Below are 26,085 nucleotides of genomic sequence, written 5' to 3' on the forward strand. Positions count from 1 at the left end.
CACCCCCGTGAGGCATTGAAACATGCTCAATGAGGATGGAATCTTCACAAATGTTAGGTGCTGAATTTTAAATCTCTTATGGGCATGTGCAACTGGGATTTTTGAAAGCTTACAACTTCTCTAAATGTAAGTGTCTTTTCAGAGAGAGAGTAAAACATACATCCCTGTCAAATGTCAAGACCCTGCTTAAAATATGCAAACCACAGCTTCTTCACCCAAAGGTGACCAGAATATTTTCATGCAGCCAAAACAATGCACCTTTATCTTGCCTCATTCTCAGAAATTATGGAAGCAACTTAGCTGAAATTAAAACAAATAAAAATAACAAAAAACAACCCTGAGACAGAAACCTGGCATGAAAAATTTCAGCCCAAACATCAAAGTTCAGCAAGGAGCCAAAAAGAAACTTACAGGAAATATCCGGTGTCTTAATGATAGCATGCTACCAGTCCTGACTATAGTAAAGAAGGAAAAGCAGCTCCTAACCTTGTCTAGTCTAGAACATTTTGTGGTACAGGTGCCTACTACACCTGTCAGATGCATCATGCAAATACACTACATTTTTTACAGTCGTACAAAAGTGCTGGAAGCAACATGGCAGTCCTGGTAGAAAAGTTTATAATTTTTGTATCTTGCATTGCATCACTGCTCTTGCAGCACTAGTGTTGATTTTGCAGCTGCAATGTCACCTATACTCAGGACAGCTGTTGTAGCTTTGTGATCCCATGCATGTGGGTTTTTTTCTGCTTGAGTAGGATGTAGTGCAGGCCCCTTTTCAGGGTGTGTGCTGGAAATTTTGGAGTAGTATATTCAAAGGACATTAGGTGCCTGGGTATGTTGACCAGGCTTACGTTAGATAGAAGGCTACTGTGGATGCACTAAACTTATTGAACTCTGTAGTGTGGACAAGGCTAATGTGTCAATAATACTGTCATTCATTAACTATGTTGAGAGACTTTTTTTATTAATGTGCTGTAGAGAAACACATACAAATCACTGTAGACCTAGATGAGTTTTCATTTATTATAAATACAATGTAGATTTTACTTTTAGGGATAAAATATATTAAATCTCCCAATATTCTAATGAGCTTCATTGTTAAACCAAGTTGCTACTGAGTTCTATGAATCTACTCAGAAAAGGTGATTTAATTGTGAGTACAGTTCATATTATAATTCCTAAAGAGCAGTAATCATCTCAGTAAGTTGAAATTTCAGCATATGGGTACACCTTCTTTTATTTTCTTTCAGAAGTCTTCCTAAGACTCTAACATATTTTCAAATACTGGCTAACTGGTCTGTAGGAGACCCATTACATTGGTGGCCCAGTTACATCTGCTGTGATTCTTAAACAAATTAATCTGTAGCAAAAGAGCATCCTGCTAATTATCTGTATTAAACAAATAATAAAAGGAAATTGCCCACGACCTGAAACAGACCTCTAAGACTTTGTTCTGATAATGTCTGCTCTATTAAGAGCTTCACAGGAGTCTGTCAGTCAGTAAAACCAGTTGCAGATGACTGGATAATATTTAGTACCTTTGCATTTTCACATTGTTAATGGGATGTTTGTCAATCTCTCCTTTCCATTTAGAAGCTAAGACTGAACTGGCTTCACAATATGATTTGCCACCTGAACACGTGTCCAGGGCCACAGGAGGGAAGGGGTGACTAAGCTAAACCAGAAGGATGATGGAGCCTAACAGGGCAGAGAGAATGCACATGGTCTTCTAACCTTTCCCAGGTAAGTTACCATTCTCAGATAGCCCTTCTTCAGGGTGAGAGAGACTGTCATAGATAGCATAAAGCTAGCATGGTTCCACTGGAGCCAGTAGGAGGTTTCCAGGTTATAAAAGCAGTGCACCAGATCTGCCCAGTTTGGCAGCAGGCACTAACTCTCTGTGAGTGAACCATATGGAAGACCTCCCCAGGGAACTCATAGAAATGTATATCCAAGCAGAAAGCTGTAAAGAGGGATTAAGATGGGAAAGAATGATTAGGCCTAGTGAGGGAGAAACCCAGCAAGCTATAGCAGGACACAGGTTTTTGACAGGTGAAATATCCAGGCTAGCAAAAGTAACAAATATACTGATTGGTCTGCTTTTCTCTTCACTATGATTGTGTTATTTCTTATAAATTGAAAATATGCTTCTTAACTGGACTCTGTAGTCTGAAAAATATTTCTTCTGTATCTCCTTGAAATTCAACTGGACCAGAAAAAAAGCTTGTTGCAACTTCTCAGTATCTTCTCTCACCTGGTATGCTGACATTTCAGTGATGTAGCATGTAAACAATTATAAACAGGTTCATAAGTATTTATGTGATACAGGTAACCTATTTTCTTGGAATAAGAGTAGGTGTCCCAATGACTGCAAGAAAGCCACCTCCCCTGAAATTGCACTGGTCTTTGTGACCCATCCTAGGTCTCACAGTTCAAGTTACTCATTGACAAGGCTTTTACAATCACAAGCTTTTACTGAAGCTTTGATAAGACACTCCAGCAGTTAGTGGCAATTGAAGGCAGTCTGCACAGCAGGGACTCTTAACAGGAATGAATGTATTTTCTCCAGCACAAATGAAAGAAATCTGACTTAATACAGATGCTATAAAAGGACATAATGTGTGGCCAAAGACTGAAGAGATCTGTTGCTTTTTGGACACTTGTTTTCATACGAACAGTTACTGGGCTTGCCGGAGATGGAAGATCTGTATGGAAAAAAGATCTTAGCCTCAGTCCTGTGAGTGGTACTCAGATGTTTCTATATGACACTTTTCCCAAAGAGTTTCTTTGGGGGGTAGGGACTGGAGCATTCCAGGTGGAAGGCAGTTGGAGAAAAGATGGAAAAGGACCCTCCATATGGGACCACTTCATCCATTCAGAGTTCACAGATGCTGCCAGCACAGCTGGCTCCAGTGACAGCTATGCGTTTCTGGACAAAGACTTGTCAGCTCTGGATTTCTTGGGGGTTACATTTTATCAGTTTTCAATTTCATGGCCAAGGCTCTTTCCCACTGGAATGGTAGAAACTCCCAATGAAAAAGGACTCCAGTACTACAGCTCTCTAATTAATGCTCTAGTTCACAAAAATATTAAGCCCATAGTTACTCTGTACCACTGGGACTTACCTTTAACACTGCAAGAAAAATACGGGGGATGGAAAAATGAATCACTAATTGAAATCTTCAGTGACTATGCAACCTTTTGTTTCCAGACTTTTGGGGATCGTGTTAAGCATTGGATTACAATCCACAATCCTTACTTAGTTGCCTGGCATGGGTATGGTACAGGTATGCATGCACCTGGAGAGAAAGGGAAAATAGCAGCTGTCTACTCTGTAGGACACAATCTGATCAAGGTACAGTACAACTGGATTTGATTTTAACACAACTATGAAAAATAACAGGAGGAACACTAATATGATAGAACAGAACAGATCTAGGACTGGGGAATACTAAGAAGTAATAGTGAGTGTTTAGGAGTCTTTTATCTTCCTTTAGTGTTTGTTTTAAAAGTCTGCAGCCAGTTCAATAACCATGTTTTAAAAATACTAGTTAACTGGTTCAGTTCAGTTACTTTTCACTTGCAAAGCCTGACAACAGTGTTAACTACAGTTTCTCATGATTATTTTGCTAGTTTAAATTTTTTCCATTTGTGTGTATTTGACAAATTCTACCACTAATAGTATCCACATAGAAATATTAACTGCATCCTGGTGAGATTGTATGGAAATTATTTCTTACCAACTGAACTAACAAAATTGTCAGTTTTGTTTTGTTGTTGTTATTGCTAAAAAACAAATAGCCTCTGCCTATATTTAAGAAATTATACTAAGCTTGTCCTGTTTTTAGCGGTATCAGTTTTATTATCAGTATTGTTTTACTTAGCTATTGTCTTCCACGATGCTGTGCACACCCTATGGACTCAGTGTTGTTCTCAGCTGAGTTCAAAAGATGCAGGCAAAAGCACTGGTTCTAGCATATCACATATTTCAGTTTATATAAATGACAGAAGACACCTATCCATATGTCTTGGGAACTCTTGGTTTAATGTCAGACACTTTCTAAATACAACAGTTTAGAAGAAGAATGAATAATGCTAATATAGTCCTTTTTGTCAGCATATTTCCAAGTGTGTTACGAAAGAAGTATCATCATCCTGATTATGATTCCACGCCCTCCTCCTCACTTTCTTGCCATTACTGTTACAACTTTCCCACATATTATGACTGTTTTTTGTGCAGGAATATGTATACCTAGAAATGGATTTTAATTGCCAAAGCAGCTAACATAGTTTACAATAAAACATTTCTCTTCTTTGGATTTGCTTCTGCACTTTTGGGCTCTCTGAAGCTTTTCTTTACCCAAACCTCCCACTGATTTAAATGTGAGCTTTAAGTGAGAAGGGTCAACAAGAATTAAGCCAGATAGATAGATAGAGTTTCTGTAATATTTCTATATAGCTATATAACTCCATAAGGATGTATCTCTATATAGATATAAAATAATATAAATCCAGGTATTTAACTACATACTGTTTATAGCCATTCATTCACTCCTGTCTCTAGATTAGCCTTTGATTAGGAACTATCTGTCAGGTTGCTTTGTACAAGACCAAGTATATTACTGGTGCTTAACAAACAAAAAAAAACCCCACACCAATAAAATACATGGAAGGAAGGAAGTGTGGGCTGTTCCAGACCCCTTTTTTCCCAAAAGTTTCTCGGTATCTAGGTGTCTAAAATGACTTCAATATCATATCATTTTTTATATATTAGCAAAAACACAACATTTAGAGGTTGTGCACTGTCCTTAAAAAGAACTGGAAGCCAGAGCATCCTTCAAAGGAAAGTGTAATTTAGTTACTGTAGACAAGCTTTGCCTATTTCAGACAGTACTGAGAAACAGATTTTGAATGTTCAGTGTCATGCTAGTAAACATTAATATATCCTGACTAGAGCAGTGGTTAGCTCAAACACAGCTAACATGTAACTGCCACAAAAAATGGTATTGGTAAAATACAAGACATTCAACAAACTTAACATTTATTTATACTTGTAAGTAATTATTTAATTATGATGCCTCTAAGGCACAATATAGGTGGAACTCCACAGCACCATTTGTCAAACACTTTACAGAGTAGAATATTGCTATATTTTATTTATATTTTTCTCTCAATTTTGTCCCCACATTTAACATCCTTCTGATAGGCTGTAGGAAATTGCAAGACATAATAAGAAGGGCATTTCAGGGCCCTTGACACAATTAGCTGATGATCTCTGTCATGGAGGAAAAATGTAGAAATGGGATAAAGTAAAGAAAGACAGAGTTTCAGCAAGATGATTTTTCCATTTGAGTATGAATATGGCATTCATTTTTAACAGTACTGTAGTAATTCTGGGGGCATTGTGAAGGAACTAAATTTTAAAGAAATATGTGAATGAAGAGAGGATATTGGCTTGAAGGGACCCCTTTGCATGTCAGAGATGTATGAAAAGTGGACCTAGTAGATCACATGGGTGAGGGATAAGAAACTAAGTTAGGTATGTCAGGAGTAGAGTTATGCAAAGCCTTGAAAGTGAGCTGAGCCTACATATGAAGAAGTGGCTTATAGTTTGAGTGTCTTGCCTTCAGGGTACCTAACTCAAGACCCTCATTTTTTCCTGAAAATCAGGCCCCATAAAATAAGTAACCAAAAATAAAAGGACCTTAACATTAGCAGCAGTTTTTTTATTACGGAACAATATGATAAATATTGCCAGTCTATTCACATGACTTAAATCAGGTGGATAGCTTCATAATCAAAAAAAATAAACATAAATAGTCGTAACTGGAACTGAAAAAATATACAATTCTAAGATAATGGGAAGTAAATTACATCCTACTATTGGTGTCCTAATAAAGAGAATGAAAGTAGGAAAATAGAAGCAGCATGTTGCTTACATTCTTTTAAGGACTAGCTTCTGGTACACTTAATTGTCTTCAGTAATACTCTGGTTGATTTGTTGCCTCAGAAAAATTAATGGAACTATTCACAGAGTAAGATGCTATTTAACTTCAGTAATGTTGTCACAGTCTAGCCTTAATGTTATTTAACATTGTTTTATTCTTCCACATAAACTCAAATGTAAATTTTACTCCCCTTCACCCTCTAAACAAAAAGTCACGAGGAACTGAAATGGTTAGGAATTTTGGATCTAATCCAAAGTCTGTGGAAGTCAGTGAAAAAACAAACAAGCATTGATTTCACCAGATTTTGGACTAGGCTTCTGGTGACACACCTCAGTAGTAAAACCTCATTTGTAGATAATTTGCTGGAAGATGAAGGAATTGAATTTTCCATTAGAGCCTAAGTTCATTAAGTATGTTTAGCAGAATGAACGTGTATGGAAAGCTACAGGTAAACTGACCTGGCCAGTATAGGATTATGTCACAAAGCAACTGAATGGCAGCTCCGGAATCCTCTGATGGACGTGTAGTTAATATTTGTATAAAATATATTGGTCCATCTCATAAAGGAGAGTGTTAGTTTTAGTTTCATTTGCCTAAGTAGCACTCCACTTTGCAGGAACTAATCATAGTTCACTGAACAGGCATACTTTTATGTGGCAGCTAATTCATATCTGTTGCTGAGTTTCACAGAATGACAGAAATAATTCAGCAAACCATAAATCCCACATTGTCCGGACTTTGGATTCTTTTATCTATTCTCTGAAGGTCCAAAAACGAATGAAGTCTGAGGAAATTTCTCTTCAGTCTAGGTTATAAATATAGCCTTTTTAAATTTGTGGCAGGAAATTTAACAGATAGAAGCTGTGAGAGAAGAAAATAATATTCAGATGTGGGGGAGCTGAGGAGAAAGCAAATGAATCATATAACCAAAAAATAAAGTGAAATGCAACTTAATCTAAATACAGGTGAGGAGTAAGAAAGTTAATTATTCTCCTATTACAAGCAGGATTTTATAAGGAAGTCTGTATGCATCTATCTTTCTGTTCCCACTGCTAGTTATCATCTCCCTTCTTCCCAATAACCATGTGAAATCACCTCTGTGGAAGAATCCAGCTCCACAAGTTGGAAGGAGGATAGCTGGCGCCAAATTCTATTACACCTATTGGACATTTAAGTGGACTTAGGTGCCTATGTGCAATCCTATTCCACCCTGCTCAAGTCCCTGAAAAACTGTTAATATAAAAGGTGGGTGGGCCCCCCTCATTCCTGATTTTTCTGTGATTCAATCTTAAGGGGCAGATGACAGCATTTTGCCAAAATAGAGGTGTTCATTCCCTCTTTGTTCCACCCTGTTAAAGTCCCTGAATTATATCTACGTGCCTAAATCCATTTAGATTCCTAGTAGAATCTGGTTCCTGGTTTCTACCAGGTTCTTCTTCTCCAACTATACATGGGAAAAGTTGGTTTAAGTTTCTGCAGGTGCCATATGTTCTAAAGTATGTTTCTTTCTCTCCACAATTTGGAAGCCCCCTAAGGCAAGAGCCCAACAGTACAGCTCCTGTAAGAGTAATGCTCTTTGGGACCTACTGGAAGCAAAGCAGGCTGAGTAGACTGAAAAAAAACCACAAGAAAATAAAGGATTTCCCTAGAAGCAGAGCTGTCAGTTGGGGGAGGGGTGGGGAGGGGAGGGGAAGGGTGTCCATGAGTATAGAGTTAGAAGGTTACCATCTTCCTTATTGGGCAAATAGCCCACAGTGAAAGAAATAAAAGGAAATTTCAGTTTGAGAAAGCTTGTGTTTCCATGGCTCTGCATGAGATACTCCTACAGAAAAGGTAGCAATAGTTGATGATAATTTTTGAGAACCTGATTCTTCTCCATGTAATGCAATAGAAAATATGTTGTTTAAAGGTCATAAATTGCTGTAAGTTTAACTTAGATAACAGACATGATAGATTGCATGATCATTATCATTAGTGTAATAAGAAACGGCGTCAAATCTCAGTCCACTTGGACAGTTATTGTCAGACAGAAGGGAAGCTGCTTCATTTTATAGTCAAGCAGACTGATCTTCATAAAAACATCAATGAGTGATACACCTTAGCATAAAAGGAGCCAGGGAAAACACATAGCTGAGAAGATACGAAGTGTGCAAAGGAACCATTTAACCATGGTAGTGAGAAACGAACTGCATGCCAAGAAAGTTGATGGATTTTGTGGATTAAAAATAAATATGATATGAAGCAGGAAGATATAAAGCACTCAGAGTAATGGGATTCTGATAGAGTTAAATGAGAGATTCACTTTACCCAGTATTTACCATTTTCTTAGGATCTGGTTATGTTCACTGTGACAGATCCTATACCACCTATTAGGATTCTAAGTGCAATCCTGTTCCATGCTGTTTGAGTTCCTAAAAATCCATTAATGCATGTATTTTTATGGTATGGTGCCATCTAAGTCACAAAAAAGTAAGAAGGAGGACCCACAACATTTTTCAGGGACATGATGGTGTGGAATAGGATCACTCTTAGAATATGGCCCTATGCTTTGTTCTCTTTTTTGAGTCCTTTGAGATTTATCATGATCGTAAGTTATAAAACAGTCTCAATATTCCTTTTCTGTTCTGGACCCGTGCTCTCTTGGCAGTTCTGCCTTTATTATGTTAGGCAGGAAGAAAATAATTGTTATTATTATTAACAAACATTCTACAAAAAAGCATAAACAGACTCCTATAATGAGGAAATACCTGCAAGAATCCTTTTCATAGAGACGCTTTCACCTTATTTCCCTATGGTAAAGGCACTTGGGCCTTCCTCAAAACCTAATGTATCCCTAGGGATGCATTAGAGAACAGGGCCATTCATGCAGACTGCAAATGCCCAGGCAGACTGGCAATAGGCAACCTAGTAGGGGTCCTCTACAGTCATACTGTCTTGAGGGGCCTTTGGAAGGGTCTTCTCTACAAATTTCCCAAAATGAATGGAGAATAATATGTATTTCCACAAAATCTACCAGACACTTCTCCCCTACTCATTCAGAGGCCTCCAAAGGATGCAAGAGTGGAAGACAGTGCCACAGCCATGGCAGAGCCTGGACTTCCTTTGCAAAGAAATCCTCTTACCTGTCTCCAGCAAGCATGAATCTTGGAGGGATAAATATGGCCCTGTAGCAGGCTCCAGCAATCTGCCCAGTATCCAAAGTCCCCTAGGCTAAGTATAGACAGTCAAAAAGTCCAAAACTGAATTGATTCAGTCTTTGCAAGTTAGTCTAAGCTGCAGAGATTGAACCGATAATCAAATGAACAGACATTCACTTTTGATTCAGGAAATGCAGCCACATGCCTGCAGTGACTCAAGCCAGAAGCTGGGGGACACTAGAGCATGCTTCCTTGGCACAGTAGCTACCATGGGCTGTGTGTTCACTTCCTCTTCCTGCACTCCCCAAGGTCTCTGGGATTTGCAGTCCACAATCACAGCAGCAGGACTTTACAGAGTTACTTATCACTTCCTCTTTCTGCTTCCAGGTGCCTCTGGGATTTGTAGTCCACAGTTGCAGCCAGCACTAAGTAAGCAGGACAGGGCAGCTATGTACTTGGGGGAAGAGAAGTTTAACCCTCCCAGACCCTAGAAACCAGCAGGGATTTGCTGGGGGGGTGGGAGGAGCAGTAAGCCAGCCAGTGAGCCAGTCCTCACTGCTCCAGCTAGGGAGCAGAGGGGTGAAGCTAGCCCTGCTCTCGAATCAGACAGCACAGCCCAGTCCAGGCCTGCAAAATGCTGGAATGCTGGAGGACTCTTATTTAACTTGAACCAGGAAGGGATCTGGGACAGAAAGTTCATAAGTCGGCTTAACCAAAAAGAGTTAAGTCTGATACTACATTCAACCAGATTTATCTTAAACCAGTTTCAGTCAGGGCCTATCACAGGGGAGGGGGGCCCAGGAGGGCCATTTGGCCCAGGCCTCTCATTCACGGAGGACCTCAAATTTAGACTTTGGACATTGTCTCCAAATGAGGTTATACATACAGACACAGAGATGCAATGAAAGAAGAATACATTCATCATACAACTTTAAACTTGTGTCCCATTAGTAGGCCACACCGCCTGTAGTGCACTATGAATTAATATTTTGTTAATATACCGGGAGCCTCAAAAAATGGAAGTGGCCTGGGCCTCTCTTGACCTCTGAGAGGGCCTGGTTTTAGCCATTTTGAAACTGGCTTATGTGCATTGAACTTCTATTCTGTCACAGGTTTAAACCAGTTTCTGATCACTTAAACCAGTTTATGTGTAACTTCTGTCTCTAGCCCTAGTGGCTGGAAAAGCCTGCTCACAACCCCTAGTCTCTACTCTGCCTCCAGTCTCTCACTTGCCACAACTTGATCTTTTAAGAGTTTTCTAATTAGGGAAGCTATTGGCAGAAAAGGAAGAGCCTCTTTCTAGGTAGATGCGCTTAGTACACAGTCCTTCAGGCTTCTTCACACTGAACTCAAGGGTGTGGGTTGCCTCCTTCTAGACAATCTCCCAATTTAAGATTTAAAGGCAATAATCGTAACCTCTTGCCACTCCCATAGTCACACCCATGCCTCACAGATATTTTCAGTCATTGTCCTTAAAAGGCTCTTTGCCTCAATACCCAGCATGGCCTATTCTAGCCTCCAAGTACTTGTTGGAGTCTCAGCCTTCACAGGCTTCCTCTCCCTTTTTCTAACTAGGCTCTCTCCACTTAGGCCCACTGCACCCAAATCCAGCTGATGAGCTCCAGTCCTCTGGGACCTTGGGCCCCTGACCTTAGTTTCACCCTCATGGGTTAGGGACCCTGGCCCTCTCAGTCTCTGACTGTCTCTGACCTACACCTTGTTCTAGCAGGATACTGAGCCTTGATGCTCCTTACAAGTGCCTCTGCACACTCTCAGCATTTAAGCCAGGAGGTTTCTGGTGCCTGCAATGCTCCCAAGTCCCTGCACATCTGTGGAGCACCTTTGCTCTCCACCATCTTGGATTCTCACATGCTCCCTTCCCCTCTCTATTCAGGTTCTGGCCGGACTTAAGGGTCTGAGAGCCTTTTCAGTCAGCCAGTTGCTCACCTCCTCACCCTCCCTAGAAGTGTCTAGTCTGTTAATTTAGTGGGCAGCCTCTGAATTTGCTGCTTTGCTCTCTTAAGGGGTCGGACACCAGGTCCCTGACATAGGTCTTTCCTTTTGAAATCAATGGTCCTGCTTTTTCCCTTTCTCTTTCCCCCTTGGCTGGATAACAGGGTTAGGGCTCCCTGTTACAGGCTCTTATACTACTTGTGCCTTCCCTGGAAGAGCTTGGCATCAGAATCTTTGTCAGAAAAATGTTGCAACCAATTACTGTGTTTAAGACAAAGTGCCATTGATTTTGTTTTGCCAATGTGTAACAGTAATCTGTTATTTTCCTACCCAAATATAAATGCAGTTAAACTCTTATTAAACATTTTCTCTTAAAGGTGGCATGAACTTGTCATAAGCAATAGGATCTGTGCAATCAGCAAATAACCTGGTATTAGAAAGAGAACAAACATGTAAAAGATCAATGAGAACTAATAAGGAAAACATGTTTTGATTACAGAAGCATGAATCTGGAAACTTCTTCTATGGTCAGGTTGTTAAAAATTCAAAGGCACAATCTGGCAAGGGTTCTGTGGGCCAGATTCAAGATCTACAAAATATAGGAGCCAAATATTTAAATATTTTAATGCCTTCAGCCTTCTAAATTCACACTAACTTTCATAGGTGCTGAAATGTCTTGTACTTAAAGCTAGTTCCAGTATGGTCCTCAGCACTTCTGAAAACCAGCTGTAAGTGTGAATTTAGAAGGTTGAAGGCACTCAAATATTTGAATGAATACAGCCCTAACATTAAAGCAACCAAGTTTGCAGATTTGGCCTTGAGTTGCATTTCTCCCTTTCTGAAGACAAAACCCATCCCCTAGTAGACATGGCCCCTGTGCACAATTGATATGTTTATCTTATAATCAAAGTTCCCTCTAAACTGAACACGTGCGCAGCCACGCACGATAAAAAATCTTGCTGCACAGTAACTTTTTAATGCTGCGCACTGGGGCCAGCGTGGGACATTTACTGCTCAGCTGTGCAGGGGCCGCTCCACTCCTCACCATGCTGGCATTCCCACGAGGGCGGAGAGCGCAGCCCTGGCTGGAGCAGTCCGTGAGGCGCTGGGCCGCTGATCAGTGGACAGTCATCGCCCCCACTCCTTCCTCCTCCATGCCCACAGTGCGGGGCAGGCAGCGTTTCCTCCCTGAGGCAGGGCAGGGGTGGGGGCCAACCTGGGCACCGCATGGGCTCCACTGGCTCCAGGGAACTGGTCTGCTCCTCAGCCCCTTCAGGCAAGCTTCACCCTGAGCCCCACTAGCTTCACCCTAATCTTAGCTTTCATCCCTGTGACGCAAGACCCACAGCTCCTGCGCCAAAGCCCAGCAGCCGCACAGGTCTTCCACACTCTGCCTGCTCCCTGCCTCCGTGCCTCGCTGCAGGCTTTGAAAGCGACGCCATGTGCCTCACTGCATGATCTGCCCAGCAGCAGGACACACATGGTGCCACGCCGCTTTCAAAGGCTGCAGCAAGACTCGGAGGCAGGAAGCAGGCAGAGTGCAGCCTGCACGTGGGTCCAGGAGACATGACAGGGAGGTACACACACTTCAGAGGTACTGGAGACAGCTCTTTGGCAACTGAAGACAGAGAACTCAAATGATTGCCCAATTTTAAGTATTAATTAAGCCTTAATCCTGACCACAAAGACATGATTAAAAGGTAGCATGTAGTACAGCTAGTTTCTTCTATTATTTACAACAATGCATATTAAAAGCAGAATTAGGCCTTTAAAGAAAAACATCTAACGAGATAATAAATAGACTGAGACTCATATTAAAGACTGCATCTGGTACACAGTCTAATATTAAATACTAAAGGGGAAGGCGGGACCAATTCAGGAACGGACTGAAGCAGGGTGCTTATGGATCACTACACCTTAAAGGCAACATTGCTTATAATGGTCAGCAATATTTATGTAACATTTAGTCTGTACAAATTATTACAGATCTAAGAATACAGAAGAGAAAGCATGATGTGTCAACCAAGAAAGCCCATTTTAAAAAGTCGGTTGAGGCATTTCTGTTTCATACTTTCTGATTCATTCTTATTTTCTTTTCTTTCAAAAAGATATTTTGTTTTGTTTTTAAGTCAGTGTTCTGAAAATAAATAGGAGAACAAAGACGCCTTCTTGTGTAAGTACTGAGGAAAGAATGCTAGAGCCAAGATCTGTTTTTACTGAAGTCAAAGGAAGAATTGAGATTGATTTCAGTAGGAGCAGGATTTGAACCTAATGAATTAGATTAGCATAATGTCACTTGATCCATTTAGTTTCTTTTGTTCAATAGAGGAAAGGTGCTTCAGTGCAGAATGCCTTACCTAAGACATCAGTTATAATACTAATTTGCCTTAGATAGAACCTGAGGATTTCTTAGTGTTTTGCAGAAATTGTACTTTGGTATAATGCACCTGTCACTATAGGATTAACAAATCAAATAATGCAAACAGGAATGAATTCATCCTCAGAACACCTCTGCAATTTATCCAGGCTGACACCTTTTTAGGACAGGTTCATTTTTCACTGGGTTCATGGTATCAAGTCCACTGTGGTATTACTAACAAATAGTAATACAGGCAGTCCTCGACTTACAATGTTTCGAGTTACAACGTTTATAAATTGACACTGTTTCAACTTTATGATGTCAGTTTCAACTTTACAATGTTGGTCCGATGTGATACCACGTCAGCGAACAAGTTTGCTGCATCACTCATCTCCCTGGAGAATATCTATGAAAACTTTCTTGGACACTTTCTTTAACAAAGCAGACAAGACTCCACAAAAACCTGCAGCCAAGACTCCTGAGAAGACTCCAGCCAAGAACCCTTCAAAAAGTCCAGCAAAGTCACCTCAAAGAAGTCCTTCCAAATCAATATGATTGCTATTTACAATATAAATACATGAATGTAGCTATATTACTCGTCTATAATTGATCAAGTACAAAATTCTGGGGTATTTTTCGTGAAAATAGGGTATTCAAGCCTTGGTTCAGGAACCAATCCCCTATTTATAACATTGTTTCTTATGAGAAAATTGGTTCCAAGTTACAACGTTTCGACTTAAGACATGGTTTTTGGGAACCAATTGTGTCGTAAGTCCAAGGACTGCCTGTATTTAAGTATTATTATTCATACTTTATAACTGAGGAGTGAAAGCACAATCATAAGTGCCTTGTTCAAGTTAACCGAATAGGTAATGATCAGAGCAAGTGCTGATCCGCTATTTTGACCAATATGCACATTGCTTCCTTCACTGAAAAAGACAGTCTTGGCCCTCAGGCTTCAAGCTAAACCCCTGAACCCACAGAAAACCCACTGCCTTCAAATGCAATATTGTACAATGTCATTTTTCAAACAGTAATAGCCCTGGGTGTTAACAACGTTTAATTAGTCTTTAACCCCACTAAGTTCAAATATTTCCATATGAGTGATTATTTAGAGGTTATTTTTCCTAAGTCCACTGGAAATCATCAGGGAACTGTAATACGCAAATATAGAGTGCTATATTTCTTCTAAGGCACTGGTTTGCAACCTTTTTAGACCCAAAGCATCCCTCCACAACATTTTAGACTTTGGTGACACCCTGGTTGAGAACCAGTTCTGCTGCCTTAGCTTACCTCATGGGTTTTTAACTGTGGTGCTCCTTCTGCCAATGCTGCAGTAGTGGAAGCACACTGCAGCACCCCTGAAAAAGTCTTGCAGCACCCCAAAGCAATACAGCAACCCAGTTGAGAACCACTGTTCCAAAAAAAGCATTAGACATCAAATATCATAATCAGAAATAAAACATATGTCATTAAGACTCCATTTCTGCCTCTTCATGGTATAAAAAAAAAGAGTAGAAAAACCACAAAACCCCCCACAAAATCAGAATCATCAGAAACTAATAAAACAGTCATTATTGTATCTCTAATTCGAATTCTTGTTCTCAACTGGTCATGCCCTAGATTACGCTAAGGTAAATTATTGTCACTCTGGATACTGTTTTCTCAGCTGATTGCTAAAGCATTACAGAAAATAAATCCTATAACAAACTACATGGGAACAGGAGAAGGCCCCGATCCTGAAATCAATTACTTGCAAGAAGGTATCTGCACTTTGACATGAGCTCATAACACATTTATTGCCATTGGCAGGGTGGTGAAGGATTTAGAAAAGGCGATTCATCAAAATGTTTTCAGTGCTTATGAAATTAACTCATGTATGATATTGCTTGCAACATTTTATGAAACAAACAAGTGTAACTTGTTTGTTACATCTGTTTAATAAAATTTATTTTTTTATTACTCAATTTAGTATAATATTAGACTTCCAGTCTGTTGTGTTTACTACATTAATATCAGAAAAAAAAGTGCTGAAATGAATGTCATATGTACATAGAATAAAATGTATGGTATTGATCTTACTTTCACTGTGTGTATTTAGCCTTGATGTTTGGCCTTGATCTAACAAGGCAAATGAAGGATTAGGTATTAAACTACCTGAAAAAAGATTAGTCAAGAGTTACTTAGAATAGCCAATATAGTACATGACATAACTTTTAAACAGATGTTTATTTTATATTTAATCTCGAAAGAGCAATTAGCTAGTTCCATCCACAGTTATTATGTTTCTTAATAATAGCTTCTATCGAAGGATTTTAAACTTCACAAAACATTACTTAAACATCTTGGAACAGACTTGCGAGCAGGCAGATAATATTGTTTCTACTGCACGTGGAAAAAACCCTAGTACATACAGACTCTACTGCAAATTTTGCAATTTCAATCAGAATCAAGTGGCATCAGTGTAAATGTGGGTTTTTGACACTGCTATCTATACCAAGTGTTTGCACCAATAAAGTTATACCACAGGCTGTAATTTCTAGTGTTGACAAAACTGTTCAATAATAATAGCATTTTTACTTGATTCTAGCCAGCCTTCTGAAGGCTCATGAGTATGAGTTTTCTAGGATTGCTTTTACCATAAACCGGTACAATCTAAAATCTTTTTTTTAATGCTCCCTCCCTTTTCAACTCTACACTTAAAAATTTGTTTGAATTGCTCTGATATATGTCAGTTATAGCGCCATTATCTGGCACAGCAAGCACAGTCAATCAAATCCAACAGACATATTCTTGTAAAAATGCATGCAAACACATCTATTTTATTTTATTAAATAATTATAAACGAGGACAGTGTTTGGAAAAGGTGTCAGAATAAATGCACACTGCAAACTACTACAAGACAATATATACTTGTTGCACAGCCACAGCAATCTTTCTTACAATGCTCATCCCTAGGTTGATGGATCTTCTAGAAAAGGACTGAGAGAAATTAGTTTTTTTTATATCTAAGCAACCAGTGTCAATTGTGATAGCAATTTTTGTGACGTAAATTAATAATATGTTTTGGATGCAGTCTTTAGTTGGAATCTTGAGACCACTCACATTACCAGCATATTAGACTGAACATTGACATTTGCTTTATAAATGTAGTTTTGCTAACTGTTCTCTGTTCTCTGCATCTCAAAGGTTAATGTTAACTTTATCAGTATTTCCAAAGATAGGCCTTGTACAAATGTTATGACAGATTATGACCTTGGAAACTATAAACACCTAAACTACAAGATTTAACAAAACTGTAATTTTCTACCGTTCTACAATGTTTGGTTACAATGATTTACATAGGAAACTATGCTTTCTGCTAGGTAATTTTGCCAGGGTAATTCTAAACTAAATGTTTTGCAGTGTTTCTCAGCATTTTCTCTGTGTGTGTATACAGTGTCATTTTCTTCAGCCCAAAGTATAGCTCTACAAGCACAGTCAATCCACTATTAAATTGCATTCTTTTCTATCTCATGCATCATCAGACAACTTTAAGAAAAAGATTGTCAGAGAGAACTTTTAAGAGAAAGATGGGGACAAATCAAATGTCTACATCAAAATCTCACAAACTGGGAAAGCTGGAATTTAGGTCCAAACTCTGAAACATCAGCTCTTCTCTACTTATTAAAGTTTAGATACCATGCAGACTTAATCACACTGGTGATCACTTAAAAGTAATCCAGTTATGTTAAATAGATGTACTGCAATGTATCCACAGAGGAGAAAGTTAACAAAAATACTTTGAGCACAGAGAATCCAGGAAACCTGCACAGCCTGGCACAGTTGGTACAAGGCAATCCTGTCACACACTAATTTGATATGGTTAAATTGTTTAGCAGTTACTAAGGAGAAAAAACTCAATAATTTTGCAAACTTAAATCTATCAGCAATCACTGAGCTATTGCTGGTTATACTCCTACAGTGCAACAAATGCATCTATGCTGCTTCTGTTTATTAATATTGCCATAACATTCTCTCTACTGACTTTTTTAAAAGAGTCAAAGTTTAACATTACTCTTTTCTCATTAGGCTCATGCAAAAGTTTGGCACAACTACAACAGACACTTTCGGCCATATCAGCAGGGTGTTGTGTCCATAGTTTTAGGATCTCACTGGATTGAACCCAACAGATCACAAGATGTACTGGACATTAATAACTGTCAGCAGTCAATGGAGAGAGTACTTGGATGGTTTGCAAAGCCAATACATGGGGATGGTGATTACCCAGAAGAGATGAAAAATAAACTGCACTCATTTTTGCCCAGCTTTACTGAGGCAGAGAAAAACTATGTAAAAGGAACAGCTGACTTCTTTGCCTTTTCCTTTGGTCCTAACAATTTTAAACCCCCAACCACACTAGCTAAAATGGGACAAAATTTGTCACTTAATTTAAGGGGAGTTCTGAACTGGATTAAACTGGAATACACCAATCCTAGGATCCTGATTGCAGAGAATGGTTGGTTCACTGACAGCCACGTGAAAACAGAAGACACCACAGCTATCTACATGATGAAAAACTTCATTAATAAAGTTTTACAAGGTTTGTATATCAGTTTAGTTTTCTTTCAATGTTCAGTGTTTCTTTAAAGGAGACTATCAACTAAGTTCATTATTAAGCCTTTGTACTTCAGTGAAGCCCAGGTACCAACCAGTATTCCACTGTGTGAGGTGCTCCCGGCCTCATGTTGATAAAACCCAACTTCTAGATTTGTTTCTCTTTTATTTGTCAAGAAAAACAAAAGATTTAACAAACTTTTTTTTCGTATTTAAATGTTGTGCTTTTAAATCCAAATATATGATCTTTGTGTTATGCATGAGAAGCAAACAATGAAAATAAGGAATAAATAAAAGTGAATCTGACATCTTACTTTCACTATCTAACCTGAAGGAAATGCAAAACCTAAATCAGCAGCAGAAACTGGAATGATTTTTCAGTTCTAACAAAAATACATCAATTCAGTACAGGGTTTATCTTGACCTTTTCCTTTAATATGGTACTTTTTAAGGTAAAAGAGTTGCATGTTGTATTAAATGTAAATCATTTGAATACACTATTAATATTTCTACAACTTTAGCATTTGGTTCTTTTTTCAACTACAGAGCTTTGTATTTTTAAGCACTCTTAGAGGGACCCCTACTGGTTGTGGAAATCTATAGTAACACAAGTTTCCTTACACTTCTTTTTCACATACCATATTTTCTTCTTGCTGGCTCTTCTTGTAGAATATGACGTGTCCAGTTAACCAAATGTCTACATCATTTGGTATGGAATGACTCAGATATTGTTACCAAAAATATTTACATCTTTCATGAGGAAGAATACTAGTGATCTCTTCTGCTGAGCACTAACATGGTTCTTTGAAGTTCAAGAAATAGTGTTACAAAAGAAAAAACTTAAGAATATTTCATAAGAAACCGCCATACCTGTGTAATTTTCAGCAATATTAAACTTAGAGAGAGTCCCAGATCCTAAAGTTCAGGTCCCAACTTTCCCACAGTTTAAAGAGTTTAAAAGATGTTTTGGCTCTTATCACTGAACTTTACTTTATCCCTGGGTCATCTCATCTATACATACAAATTCAACAACCATGGTTATGCTGATAACTCATAAATCTACCACTCTGTTCCACATCTGTCTCCTGTTTTTCAGATTAAAATCTTCTCCTACTTTGCTGACATCTCATAGATATCTTGGTATTAGGTCAAGCGCAACTTGGCTAAAATTTATCTCCCAATGTTCCTTCATTCCTAATCACTCTCATCTTTTTTTCTCAGTCACTGGGGACAGCCCCACACATCGGTCTTTCACTTCAACCCATAACTTAGTTGCCATCATCACCTCTTTCTAGGTTGCCACATCCTGGTTATGTCTAAATATTACTGTTTCTTTCTGAATAACATACCTAAGATCTGCCCTGTCCCATCCATCCAAACAAGTGAAACTTTTTGTTATCTCACATTTTGCTTACTGCAATATCTTTTTCTCTGACAGCCTTGCTCTGCTCATATCCATAGAGAATCCTACTGCAAAGAATATTTATCTTGGATTATGTCACCTTCTTGGCCTATCTTCATTGGTTCTTCACAGGTTCTTTATGGTCCATCCTCAGCTTTCCAACAAACTCTCATTCGTTATGAAGAGGTGTAACTGGTAGGGGCAAGAGGGGAGTGGGGGCTATATGGGCAACTGCCCAACACTGACTTGGGGGGGCCAGGAGGTGAAAAAAAGTGACTGCTGCTGGCATCTGCATGTTCATGTTTACAATGGCAGTGACAACTGGAACTCGTCACTTCTGCTTTGTCCCATGCTCCCAGCTGTGTCCCTGCACTACTTTCAGTTGCTCATTTGGAAGCTCCTTTGGGCTAACATATCTTTTTAGTTTATTTATACAATACTGTATACAATATTAATATGGAATTCTGGTCCATGATCAGGATAGCTGAGGACTACAGTAATACAGTTAATGCCATTCAAAAAAACCAGATTATACCAAGGTATTACAAGGCAGCAAACATCAGTAGAAAGCTGAAAATGTTTAGCTTAGTGTTGTTCAAAGAAAATAAAGCAAAATATACTATTGGAGGGGATGGAATACCTGCTTTTAAACTGAAATGCCTAACTTTCCCCTGACTTCAACTGACCCAATTGGGTCAGTGCCAAAACTCCCATCAACTTCAGTAGGCTCAGAATTTCACCTCAGATTTTGTAGCCAGCTCACATCATATTAATGCAGGATGTTCTTTTGCAGTGTTTCTAAAAAGTGACTCTGGTTGGCTTAGAGCAGTGGTCTCCAAAGTGGGGTACGCGCACCCCAGGGAGTGCACAAGACGATCCATTGGGGTGCGGGAAGAAAATATTAGCACTTCTATTTCTATTTATATAAATATACATATATTGGGGGTGCATGCTCAAAAATTTTTTACTGATAGGGTGTGCGAATATAAATATACATATAATGGGGTGCGTGCTCAAAAATGTTTTATTCATAGGGGTGCACGATCAAAAAAGTTTGGAGACCACTGGCTTGGAGGACTAATAATGGACTATGGAGCTTTTCTTCCATGTGTCATTCAGAATCTATCCCAAGTTTATAATGAAAGTTGTTACCTTCCATATGCAGCTTTGTTATATCTTTATACATTATATATAAAAGTACTATAGTTTTGCTGGCAGAAGTATGAGTTCATCCACACTCGCAGCTTCCTTATGGTGGTGACCCCCCTTCTTTCTGCCTGCAGAACAACATGATCTCTTCAACCAAAAGGCTACAGGCACTACCCAACAGCCAAAAAAAACCCCAGGCACTCTTCTGCCTTCTCCAGTCCCCCTAACAGATCCAGCAGGCTTCTCATGCCCTACGGACACAGCTACTGACACAGACCCACACCGATCCCTTTGAAGCCCTGTGCGTGAATCCATGATCTAACAGCTTCTCCGTAGCAGCTGCTGTCTCTGGACAGAGCTGTGGGCAACAGAAACAGCCATTTGTAGACAAAGCTGCTGTTCCCTTCCCCAGTAAGCCAGTGTTTGTATTAGAGAAATCACCTTCACATTAGTCATTAAATTACAAATTTACTGTCTGCTTGAGCAGGGAAGCCTGCTCAGGCAGACAATAAGGACAATAAGGACTGGACTAGCTGAAAGGGTCTGGACTCTGCACTACTTACTCCATCCCTAGCAAAGTTCTCTCCCACTTAAGGTTGACACAAATTAAGACCATCTGAAGAAACCTGCTGCACACATTCTGTGAATGAGCAGAGGACTTTGGTCTTTAGGCCTTTCAATCTGGTTGCTTTCACAATCATTACATTTACATATGCATTTAATGTTGCAGGCTATAAAGTAAACAGGGATTTATTATATGTTTTAAGTAGCAATGATAAGGTATGATACAAAGAAATGACAGAATCATTCTACTAACGAACTGAGAAATGCAAACCACTGTTCCTACAAGTAACCCAGGGCCTCAGGATTCCCTGCACCACTACACAGAGAGCACTGGCAGAGGTGCACAGCCCTCCAGCATCCCTCACCCCACCCTATCACCCCACTGCAAACAGGCAGTACCAAAGATCACCTTCCCAGCACACAGGCTGCATGGGCAGCACACACCCCTGCCCCCATTGCATGGACAGCACCAGCAGCACATAGTCGCGTTGCTCCCAGGCCCACTCCTGCAGTGTGGCAGCCGGCTGGCGGCAGGAGAGGTAGCTGCATGGGTTTGGTGGCCTCCTGCTAACATCTCATGGACTGCCAGTTGGATGGCCCTGAATTAACTACAGCAGGCCAAATTTTTAGCCAGGCTCTCTAGTTTAGACAGTAAAAAATGTCACTTAAAAACTCCACGGTACAGTTTTAAATCATTTCAAGTAGCTGAAATAATTTTGTGTCTGCACAGTGCAGATAAACCACATCTTAAACTATTAAAACAAGCCAACATTATTATAGCGCTTCATTTTTAAAGATATTTTCTAAACTTGCTAGTGAAGAAGGACTAACCTATTAAATATCTCTATTTGGCCATGGTTTTTGGTATCCATTAGAATAGTGATGAGAAACAGGGAATTCAATAATATACAATTAAACTCTCTGACCTTCAGTTATTTTACAGGCTCATACTGTAATTCGTATGTCTAAGTTGTTAATGATTTTTTTTCCATGTAACCCCTTTTCACTTATTTCTCCTGTGCAGCTATTAAATATGACAGTATCAATGTGTTTGGTTACACCGCCTGGTCTCTCCTTGATGGGTTTGAATGGCAACATGCCTATAACACTAGACGTGGATTATTTTATGTAGATTTCGATAGTGAGCAGAAAGAAAGGATTCCTAAGTCATCTGCACTTTATTACAAACAAATAATTCAAGATAATGGATTTTTTCTGAAGGAGTCTCCCCAGGGGCTACAAAGTCAATTCTCCTGTGACTTCTCTTGGGGTATCACAGAGTCTGTTCTTAAGGTAAGCATAATATACTGCAAACCTCTGTTCATTTCCATGTATTTAACCATGAAAAAACATTTTGTACATGTCTCTATATAGTACTTTTCATTAACGATTTCAGAACACTCCACATATATAAATTTAACCTCAAAATAAACCTTTAAGTATAAAAGTAGCTGTTTGGTAGCCCCCTGGCAGATATTACACTTAACATATGATTAACCAGTTAATTGTGTGTTAAGCAGTAACCTGGCCACATGGTCATGCAGTTAATGGCACAATAAAATAGGGAATAAGTCACAAAATATGTGTAATAATTTTGTGGCTGGTTTCCATTGTGCCCTAAATTGAACACATGGTTGGTGTGCCTCCAGCTTTAGGAGCCCACAGGAACCTGTATACTCCCACAGCTGACAGCACCACTTAGGACGCAGGGGTGGGCAAAATGCAGCCCAGGGACCAGATGCAGCCTGCCAGGCCATTCTATCTGGCCCTCGGGGCCCCTAAAAAATTTAGAAAATTAATATTAATCTGCCCTGGGCTGCCTGTCATGTGGCCCTCAATGGCTTGTTGAAACTCAGTAAGCAGCCCTCTGCCCAAAATAATTGCCCTCCCCTGATTAGGTGATGAGCGCACTGAGCCTCAGGAGTACACTGGACCTTGAAGGGCAGACTGGCACTCCCGAGACACGCTACTTAGTTGTGCAAGGAATGCCTAGGATCATGATCCCAGCCCCCCCTGCACTGGCAATAGAGTACAATTGGGACCTGATCCCTAATCCCACAATTGTACCTCCTGCCGTGCATGTGCAGCATGGCACAAAGTGCAGTTGTTGGGATTGGGGATCAGATCCCATCATGCCTTTAACTGAACATTTGTCAGCAGCCATGTAAATAAATAAACAGGCAAAGGTAGCTTTATTGACTTGCTCGAAGGTTCAGCGCTAGAAATACAACTCAAGAGTTTAATGATTCCAAGCCCTCATTGCAGGGGTATAAAAAATAAATATACCATAATTGTAAAATACTGTCAAAACACAAATGAAAAAAGCATTGCTCTCTCTATATATATGCACACAGAAGAATATTACACAAATTTTGTGGCTTATTCCCTATTTTATTGTGCCATTAACTTCATGACCGTATGGCTATATATATTGCCTTTTTTGCCTGAGCCATATTCAGAAACAGATCATATTGTATACCATCATGATAAAATACTTGGTTTTATGGCATATATTTTCACATTAAACTTTATAGCTGTATTGGGACAGGTGCTGTAGCACAGCTTTGTAATTATACAATGAAAAGTAGCACAATGGAAAACCTCAGGCAGGAAAAACGCTTACCAGCAAAATAAATTTAATTTAATCCAGCCACAATCAGACACAGGAAATAAATGCTTCTACATATCATATTGCTAACCATTGAGAGAGGATACCACAGTGTGGGGAACGATTTTCTTCTCAGCATGTTTTAAGGTTGAATTTAAAACTTTTTATCACCACATGGTACAAGTCCTATGCAACAAACTGAAGTAAAACATTAGAACAGTAACAACACAGTAACAAAAGTGCAGTGCTGAATCTTGTTAGGTATCAGAGATCAGTATTGAAACCAATTATATTAACTGCTTGCCCTGACAAGTGATAGAGTATAGCAATCAGTGCAGCTAAGTATAAGACAGGTCCTGCTGGTTAGGGCTAGCTAGTAAAGCAACTAACAGTCCTGTTTTGCTCTTACATATCACTGTTGCCCTGCATAACTCTGGACAAGATAATCACTTACTTTATGCCCCATTTATATAAAGGGTGCAACTTTTATTCGGAAATGTTGCAAGGTTTGATTAACAAAACCTCTGCCCATATGCTGTTATGAAACGCCTACAAACTATTAGGCTACAGAAACAGAACAGCAAGGAGCTTCCTTTCCTCACTGCTTTATTTCACAAGTAAAACTTAAGCTAATTCTTTCTTCCATATAGAGGTAACAAAGACACCTGTTTAATGAATGTACATTTGAATACATTTATTCCTATTCATTTTTACAGGCTGAGTTGGTAGCTTCCTCTCCACAGTTCTGTGATCCCAACCTGTATATCTGGAACGTCACTGGAGATGGGCTTCTGCACCAAGTTAAAGGAGTGAAGCTGAAAACGCGACCAGCTCAGTGTACAGATTTTGTTAGCATTAAGAAACAACTTGACCTCTTAGAAAAAGTGAAAGTCACTCATTATAGATTTGCACTTGATTGGTCATTAATTCTACCCAATGGAGATTTGTCAGCTATCAATAGGCACGTGCTAAGATATTATAGATGTGTGATTAGTGAAGTACTGAAACTCAATATTCAGTCTATGGTAACTTTATATTATCCAACTCACGCCTACTTGGGCCTGCCTGCTCCTTTATTGCAGGGAGGAGGATGGCTAAATCAGTCTACTGCCCAGGGCTTTCAAGATTATGCAGCTTTATGTTTTCAGGAACTTGGTGATTTGGTAAAATTCTGGATTACAATAAATGAGCCAAACCGACTAAGCAACATCTATAATAAAAGCAGCAATGATACCTACCAGGCAGCACACAACTTACTGCTAGCACATGGCATGGCCTGGCAAATCTATGACAAGCAATATAGGTCCATTCAGCGCGGCCAGGTGTCCCTCTCTTTGCATTCAGATTGGGTTGAGCCTGCCAATCCCTATTTTGATACTCACTTGAAAGCAGCTGAAAGGTTTCTTCAGTTTGAGATAGGTTGGTTTGCAGATCCAGTTTTCAAGAGTGGGGATTATCCAGCAGCCATGAGGGAATACATTCTCTCCAAAAACAAAAAAGGCCTCTCAGAGTCTTTCTTGCCATATTTCACAAATGAAGAAAAGAAACTCCTTAGAGGCTCAGCTGATTTTTATGCTCTGAATCATTTCACCACAAGATTCGTGATCCATGAACTTCAGAATGGAAGCCAGTATGAGTTTGATCGGGATGTTCAGTTCCTACAGGATATCACCTGTCTAAGTTCACCATCTCGCTTGGCAGTGGTGCCTTGGGGAATTCGCAAAGTTCTACAGTGGATTAAAAAGAACTATGGGGACATAGATGTTTACATCACAGCAAATGGGATTGACGACCAGTCTTTGGACAATGATGAACTTCGAAATTATTACTTAAGAAAATATACACAAGAGGTTTTGAAAGGTGAGTAGATGAATTGAGATAATCTGGAATAAGCCACTTTTCATGGTGGCATGGAGTATATTCTAAATGGACATTGTCTTAGTGTCAACCTGCCCTCTCAGTCACACAGATCACCTCCTCAACCACAATAGCATAATGTCCCTCTTCTAGTTTCAGCAATTGCTTGCGTTGAAGAGAAATATTAGTAAAATAATTTATATGCCTTGACAAAAGTGTTTCAAATTTTAAAAAAAGTGTTAATCTTATGTATTTTTGCTGTTTATTGCCAGTATGAGGTGTGAGATGTCAGCTTGTGTGAAGGTCAGGACATTTATTCAGTTGGCTAAATATGGATTTAGATTGCTTTTAGGCATCTCTATTTAAAAGCACTGGCAATTATCTCTGTGTTGGTTTGAAAGTTTAAAAATAATGAATATTTGTTCACATTCATCTCATAGTAATTTGAAAGCATTGATAAAACAGACAAAATTATCCTGTGATAGTTGCTTCATGGAAAGATTTGCTTTTGC

General features: G+C 39.3%; 1 protein-coding gene across 1 annotated transcript in view; it reads left to right on the plus strand.

Annotated features, from left to right (window-relative positions):
- Positions 1-2,212: 2,212 nt before the first annotated feature.
- KLB (klotho beta) overlaps positions 2,213-26,085 on the plus strand; it is a 28,542-nt gene continuing 4,669 nt past the window's right edge. The window contains exons 1-4 of the mRNA XM_019552938.1: positions 2,213-3,355; positions 17,469-17,979; positions 22,133-22,401; positions 24,433-25,576. Of these exons, the coding sequence (XP_019408483.1) occupies positions 2,618-3,355; positions 17,469-17,979; positions 22,133-22,401; positions 24,433-25,576 (2,662 nt within the window). The 5' untranslated portion in view covers positions 2,213-2,617. The remainder of the gene's footprint in view (positions 3,356-17,468; positions 17,980-22,132; positions 22,402-24,432; positions 25,577-26,085) is intronic.

Source organism: Crocodylus porosus, unplaced genomic scaffold (assembly GCF_001723895.1).
Source record: "Crocodylus porosus isolate Cpor-Errol unplaced genomic scaffold, CroPor_comp1, whole genome shotgun sequence".
In the NCBI taxonomy this organism is placed as follows: domain Eukaryota; kingdom Metazoa; phylum Chordata; order Crocodylia; family Crocodylidae; genus Crocodylus; species Crocodylus porosus.